At 40.5% G+C, this 7,886-nt stretch overlaps 1 protein-coding gene across 2 annotated transcripts in view; it reads left to right on the top strand.

The window, feature by feature from the left end:
- The first annotated feature begins 3,033 nt into the window (after window positions 1-3,033).
- Window positions 3,034-7,886, top strand: part of LOC127451996 (junctional adhesion molecule-like) — a 29,281-nt gene continuing 24,428 nt past the window's right edge. For both annotated transcript variants that reach the window (XM_051717107.1, XM_051717106.1), the window contains exons 1-3: window positions 3,034-3,194; window positions 3,289-3,633; window positions 3,722-4,075. In XM_051717107.1, the coding sequence (XP_051573067.1) occupies window positions 3,107-3,194; window positions 3,289-3,633; window positions 3,722-4,075 (787 nt within the window). In that variant the 5' untranslated portion in view covers window positions 3,034-3,106. The remainder of the gene's footprint in view (window positions 3,195-3,288; window positions 3,634-3,721; window positions 4,076-7,886) is intronic.

The raw sequence follows: 7,886 nt of genomic DNA, 5'->3' as shown, positions 1-7,886 counted from the left end.
AGCATCTTTAAAAAGCTGGTCAGCAGAAGGAAGCATGAAGTGCTCCAAAATTTCTTGGTAAACGGGTGCAGTGACTTTGGTTTTCAAAAAACACAATGGACCAACACCAGCAGATGACATTGCACCCCAAATCATCACTGACTGTGGAAACTTAACACTGGACTTCAAGCAACTTGGGCTATGAGCTTCTCCACCCTTCCTCCAGACTCTAGGACCTTGGTTTCCAAATGAAATACAAAACTTGCTCTCATCTGAAAAGAGGACTTTGGAACACTGGGCAACAGTCCAGTTCTTCTTCTCCTTAGCTAAGACGCCTCTGACGTTGTCTGTGGTTCAGGAGTGGCTTAACAAGAGGAATACGACAACTGTAGCCAAATTCCTTGACACGTCTGTGTGTGGTGGCTCTTGATGCCTTGACCCCAGCTTCAGTCCATTCCTTGTGAAGTTCACCCAAATTCTTGAATCGAATTTGACAATCATAAGGCTGCGGTTCTCTCGGTTGGTTGTGCATCTTTTTCTTCCACACTTTTTCCTTCCACTCAACTTTCTGTTAACATGCTTGGATACAGCACTCTGTGAACAACCAGCTTCTTTGGCAATGAATGTTTGTGGCTTACCCTCCTTGTGAAGGGTGTCAATGATTGTCTTCTAGACAACTGTCAGATCAGCAGTCTTCCCCATGATTGTGTACCCTAGTGAACCAAACTGAGAGACCATTTTGAAGGCTCAGGAAACCTTTGCAGGTGTTTTGAGTTGATTAGCTGATTGGCATGTCACCATATTCTAATTTTTTGAGATAGTGAATTGGTGGGTTTTTGTTAAATGTGAGCCAAAATCATCACAATTAGAAGAACCAAAGACTTAAACTACTTCAGTCTGTGTGCATTGAATTTATTTAACACACGAGTTTCACAATTTGAGTTGAATTACTGAAATAAATGAACTTTTCCACGACATTCTAATTTATTGAGATGCACCTGTATATACACTGGTGGCCAAAAGTTTGGAATAATGTACAGATTTTGCTCTTATGGAAAGAAATTGGTACTTTTATTCACCAAACTGCCATTCAACTGATCACAATGTATAGTCAGGACATTAATAATGTGAAAAATTACTATTACAATTTGAAAAACATGTTCAGAACTTCTTAAACTACTTCAAAGAGTTCTCATCAAAAAATCCTCCACGTGCAGCAATGACGGCTTTGCAGATCCTTGTTATTCTAGCTGTCAGTTTGTCCAGATACTCAGGTGACATTTCACCCCACACTTCCTGTAGCACTTGCCATAGATGTGTCTTGTCGGGCACTTCTCACGCACCTTACAGTCTAGCTGATCCCACAAAAGCTCAATGGGGTTAAGATCCATAACACTCTTTTCCAATTATCTGTTGTCCAATGTCTGTGTGTTTTTCTGTTTCAAAAGTGGCTTTTTCTTTGCAATTCTTCCCATAAGGCCTGCACCCCTGAGTCTTCTCTTTACTGTTGTACATGAAACTGGTGTTGAGGTACAGGAACAGGTACTTCTTGGACAATCTGAAGGATCTGTAATGATTCATGATTCTTCGGACATTCAAAGAGGTAAAATTATGAAATGAAATGTACAATATTACAATGGAATGCTCGAAGTTTAATTGCAAATGGTCAAGAATTAAAATAATGTGTATATGAATTAACAGTGTTACATGATATTATATGCGTTCAGGAAACTTGTCTTCAACCGCAGTTAAATTTCGTAATTCCTGGGTACATGGTGGTGAGGAAGGATAGAATTGGAATGAATAGTGGTGGAGGATGCGCAAATTTTGTGAAAGATGGTGTAATCTTTAGAGAGATAATTACAGAATCACAGTGTGAATGTGTTTTGGTAGAGGTGTGGATATCTTTAGGCAGTAGTTAATTTATATAATTCATGCAATAAATTATCATTAGAACTACTGAATAAAGTAGAGTAATGATGAGGGGAATGTGATATGGTGTGGAGCTTTTAACGCATGTAATGTTCTTTGGGGAAGTTCTTATACAGATTGTAATGGAATAGTAGTTGAAAATATATGGAGGAGCATGCTTTAGTGTGTATAAATGATGGTAAGGGAACCAGATTAAATATTAGGGCTTTATCAATATCTTGCTTAGATCCCACTTTAGTACCAGGGTCAATGGCATTAAAGTGCCAGTGGGAAGTTCTAGATCAGTCAACAATAAGGAGTGATCACTTTCCAATAATATTCTCTATAGGAATGCAAATGTATAGGTTATCGGCCTTTCCCACCACCTTAGTTATCGGTATCAGCAAAATACACTATTGGTCTACCTCTACTGGTGATGATCTCTGGTGGTATGTTAACACAGGGTTCCCATGTGTCCTGGAAAGAATGACCAAAAGGGCAATTGCGAATGGGGTGGCCAGGCTTCGGTCCATGGTGACCACGGCCACTCATGGCCACCCTCTAGCTCTGCCATTGTTTGGCGTGAGATTTACTTGGGTAGAGTGAGAGCCTGAGACAAGAGCCTGAAAGCCTGTGTCTCATGCAATGCCTGAGAGTTGGCAACTCTGCAGTAGTGACAATATTTCAACTATTTTCACAGTGGTGTAGCTTTCCGAATTACTTTTCCTAAAGAGTAAGGGTATGTTGATTTGCGTTTTTTTTTTTTTTTTTTTTCTGTCCGTCTATGCAGTTTTTCCCATTGTTTTTCTATGTAAACTTCTGCTGTACGTCTCGCTGATTTCTCAAAGCAGCACTTTTTACACGCTCTGTCTGGTTCATTACTACGTCGATTAATAAAAATGCGCTTTGAGCTGTGATCTTTTCCCCCACAATAACACGTTCGGTCTGAATGGCCCTAATGGTATAACAGGAAAAACACTTGCTTTCGTGCATTCAGCTAATAGTATCTGTTCTAGCTGGATATTTAGTGATTCCTCCCTTGGTGTCAAGTGAAACGTCCATGTAATGACGCAACACCGGTTCATCTGAGGTTAAAAAGCAAGTCATGGCATGCGCAGAAATGTTTCTTAAGTGAAAGTAAAAGTATCTGTAGACATAACCTGTGCCCGTACGAAAGTCCGCTGACAAAAGCTCGAATTTTCACGATTGTTTCAGGATGTTTTGGTTTCGTCCAAGTTTTTATTTATTTATGAAGATGGGCATTCTTTACTGTATTTTTATGTCCCTCCTGATAATCACCGATGGTATGTATTATTTAGGTTAGCAGAATAATAAATAGCTTTTACATATTCTTCCTCATTTTTACTCAGTGGAAACAAAGTGTCTATTCTTTTACAGGGTTTGTTGTGAAAGGTCCCACTGATCCTCTGATGGTTCCTCTGGGAGGTTCAGTGGTTTTGCCCTGTTATGTTGATACACCTTTACCAATGGAGAATCTGGAGGTGGAATGGAGAAGATCAGACTCAGATACTCCGGTTCATCTGTATCAAGATGGTGAGAGTAAACCAGAGGTCCAGCAGCAGGATTATCATGATAGAGCTCATTTCTTTACTGACCAGATTCAACATGGAAATTTCTCCATCCTGTTGAACAATGTGAGAGTTGAAGATGAGGGAACCTACAGATGTAAAGTTTTCAGTAATCAGGATTCTGATGAGACTTTGGTCCAAATAAAAGATATTGGTGAGTGAGAACTTCTAGTGCTAATTTAAACCAACTTGGACTTTACATATTTTATGTTGTTAAATTTAAACCGATTTCAATTCTTTAGAGCGTTTGATAGTATCAGGATCGAGACTTTCTGTATCTGTGTATGCGGGTGATGACGTCACTCTGAACTGCTCTGTGGACTCTCACATCACACCTGAAGAGGTTTCATGGAAGAAAACAGATAAAGATGAAGATGGAGACCTCCTGGTCCTCCTTTACCAAAGCAACGAGACTCTACCAGAATCATCACATGAGCAATACATGGACAGAGTTGAGTTCTTCACTGATGAAATCCCCAAAGGAAACTTCTCTCTCAGACTGAAGAGTGTCAGAACTGAAGATAAAGGAGTTTACATGTGTCAAGTGTTTGCTGGAGATTTTTCAGCCAACACAACAGTTGTACTGGAGGATCTTGGTAAGTCAGCAATAATGCACATTAAAATGTCCATACTTGATTTAATGGGTGGAGGACTGTAATTATGAAATGGCATTGGCGGTTCTAGCTTGTTTGGCGCCCTGGGCGAAACCTGCTTCATCACGGCCCCAGAGTTGTTGACCAGGGTGGGGGGTCTGTGTGGGTGCCTCGTGCCGCCCAACCCCCCCCCCCAAGATCCCGCCCTGGGCAACTGCCCACGTCGCCCATGCCTAAATCTGCCACTGTGTAATGGTGCTAATTATAAATATTTCTCGTTGTTTTCTCTAAAAGAAATTCTCTAAAAGTGGCAAAGGATGATTGTTTTATGGTTATGTGTAGGTTGATTTTCTATCATTTAAAATGTTACATTCTTTTACCATACAGCACCGTAACTAAAAGTACTGTATGTCGAATTCTCAAATTTTATTTCTCTTCTAAACTTGTTTTCTTTGCTTTCGATTTCTATAAAATGTGCACTCTACTTGATTAAATGTAGGGTGAATGTAAACGAATCAAGTATGTTCAACAACAGCGCAAAAATTAATTTTGTTGCTCATTCAATTTACTTAATTAAAATTAGCTTCTGCAACACAATTCTTGAACATTTTGTCACAACTTAATTCCATTGGATTCACTCTACTTAAATGTTTTAAATTAAATTTTATTTAATCTATTTGTGTTGGGACTACATTAATAATTTTTGTTGACAACTGAAACTGGGCCGGGGATTTGTAGTTCCCAGCATGCCTTGCGTGGGATTTGATGGGGAAAGTAACAATTTTGAAATTAAGTGTTATTTTCTGTATTTTTGAGCAGGGTTAGAAGAGGGTGAGTCTTTCTAGTGTTTAATGTTCTGTTATTTTGAAATTTAAAACCTGTTTTTTCTATTTAGAAATTTCTAATCAGAAATTCTGTTATTCTTGGGTCACCATTGCAGATTAAAATGGGAGCTTTTGCTTAGGTTGAGGATTGGTACTCAAGGATAAATTACTTAATATTTAGCAAGCTAATGTAAGCTATTTCTTGCTAAAAGTTAGCTAACTAGCATAAACATACTATATAAATCAGTAATGTGACAAAAAGATTATGAATATAAATGTAAGAAATGAATCATGTAAGGGACACATAAAAATCACTTTGAGGCCACTCATTTGGGTAATTTAAATTATGTTGATTTGATTTAATTGATTCATGTGAAACCGATGTACAGTGTACATGACTAAATAATGTAAATTCAAAGCTTCTTTTTATCAGTGCATTTTGTGATAAAGCTTCATGCCCTGTTTGGCTTCTTCGTCAGCAATTTTGTTGGGTATTTCTGTAGAATGCCACCAAAAATCAATTTGAGCCATTTTCAACCTGAAGATGATCTGAGCATTTTAATGAAGATTCGACAAGATGATTTTGGAGGAGCAGAAAATCTGCAAATCTCTTCATAATGGCAAAAGGCATATAAGACATAGACAAATTTATCATTATTATATTTTGCAAGCATTCTGAAATATTTAGAAACAAGTAGTGTGACTTTAGACCAAGTTTTTTTTCCCGAATTTGAAGTGATTTTTGTCCAATTCTAAGAAATACCCTATATGCTTTACCAAATGGGGGTTCGCGAACCCCTGTGGATTCGTGAGGAAATTACAGGGGGTTCATGAGAAAGTGTAGAGAGTGAAATGATGAAAATATTTTCATCATTTACCGATTAAAAAAAAATAAAAATAAAATAAAATAAAAATTGACGGATGATTCCAAATGTTGTCTGTCATTTGACAAATTCAAAAACAAGAAATAACACAACTTAAACCAAGCGTGTAAATTGTCTGTGACAAGGTTCTTGTACTCTCTCAAGTAGGAAGCGGTGGCCAGGTGAACAGTTCTCGTAATACTTTATTTTTACGATGCTTTTCAGCGCAAGTCATACGGTTTGCTTTTCAGTCCACACAAAAATGCACACACACAAGTTCAGGCTCGGCGCTCCTCTCCTCCGGCAGTCTGGATTGCTCTTTAAATCCCTCTCCGCTCTCACTGCAAACACAAAACAGCTGTTAGAGGCAGGGACGGATTGTGACTGCAAAGGCCCCGGGGCCAATTATCTCCAAGGGCCCCCCTCCCCTCCCACAATTTTTTTACATAGCAAGTGGTGTTTTCGTTTTTATGCCCAAATGTTGTTGAGCGTTCTGAAGTTCATTTTCATTGTTGATGGGTTTTCAAGCAGGGGGATCACCAAACTGGATCACGCAAACTTAAAGCCCAGGGCCCCTGGTAGTCAAAGGCCCCACTGGCCTGGTCAGTAATCCATCCCTGGATAGAGGTGATTTCCCACAGGTGACAATCCTTACCATACTCATTCTCTCGGCCTCGCTGTCCACAGACATCGCTTGGCCATGCCCCCATCACCATATACCTCCATCGCCCGACTCAGTCCGGGGAGTCATCCTGTCACTTACTCCCCCCCCCATTCCTGGAGAGGAAATCTGCAATGTCCATCTGCGCCATCTACTGGCATCTCACTTGCATGAATGCCTGCTGACATGGCTCCCATCCACTTGCCTTAATTCTTCCCGAACCACTTTTTTTTGTGTTCAGGTAATCAGTAGGGACGACTACGTACCACTAACCCTGAGGTCATTTCGATATGGTGCTCTATAAATTCGTACAACCGGGAAGAGGCGAGAGCACATCCGAGAATTCTCCTTGCAACCTGGCAACCTCCGTGACTTGTGACACTGAGAGGTGGTCCCTGCAAGTGACCGGGGTGACACGATTGGTGGCTTTTAAGTTCACCTCCGGTCCGAGCTACCCCCTCTCCAGAACCACCGTCGCCAAAGTCACGGGGATCACCTCTCTCCATGCTTTTAGGAGATTGAGTCGGTAAATCTGACGTGCTCCACCTCAATCTGTTCGTTTAACCTCATAATAGATTTCCCCGACTCGCTGTGTGACCTCAAAGGGCCCTTGCCACTTTGGGGGCTTTCACACTGGGCACATTTGCTGCGGTCCGATTCTGAGTGCGATTGTTCCCGGTGCCCCCCACAGCGTTGGTCTGGTTTCACACTCACTTGATTCTATCGAACCCCGGTACATTTGCGTTCATCTTACGTCATCACAAACACGCGTGGTGAACACAACACGACGCATCATACTTTTTGTTTTTTGTTATTTTGGTGCCATTATGCAAAGCAGAGTGAATGATAACTGCATATATGTGCGCTTTATGGCGTAACTCATCAGATGTCCAGGGGAAGGCAGTTTGATGCTGCTCACAAACAGCGTTTTTTTTTCTGAATGCAAGGAATTAATTTGCATCTTTGTTTACACTGCACGCTTACTCACGCTAGTGTCCAAGGTGAAGTTATCGCCACTGTCATCTCCTATATTTATAACCTATAATAGTATTTATATGTAGTATTTATAAGGTGTATCGATAGATAGACAGACAGATAGACAGACAGTATTTATAGTGTTGATTGTACTTGTATGTCATTGTGGTGTCATTACTTTTTTGGGACTTTCAGGAATGTGTGGATCCTCGTGTGTTATCTAAACTAATGATGTCATCATCAGCTAAAACGTATGCGCAAGTTACGTTACTTCCTGAACGTGTGCGCACCCGAGTCCGAGTTGCTTTCACATTCATGCGAATTGTGCTACAGTTCCATTGCAACCGAACTCAGACCACCTCCTACAGGTAGTCTCGGGTTCGGTACCACGGTGTGCTCCCCGGTCCGCATGACAGCTTTCACATTACCAATTTTTCATGCAAACCGTGCTCTGTTTCGAGCTAAACTGCCAGTGTGAAAGCACCCTTAGA

Source organism: Myxocyprinus asiaticus, chromosome 14 (assembly GCF_019703515.2).
Source record: "Myxocyprinus asiaticus isolate MX2 ecotype Aquarium Trade chromosome 14, UBuf_Myxa_2, whole genome shotgun sequence".
Lineage (NCBI taxonomy): Eukaryota > Metazoa > Chordata > Actinopteri > Cypriniformes > Catostomidae > Myxocyprinus > Myxocyprinus asiaticus.
This window is presented reverse-complemented; position numbering and strand designations above follow the sequence as displayed.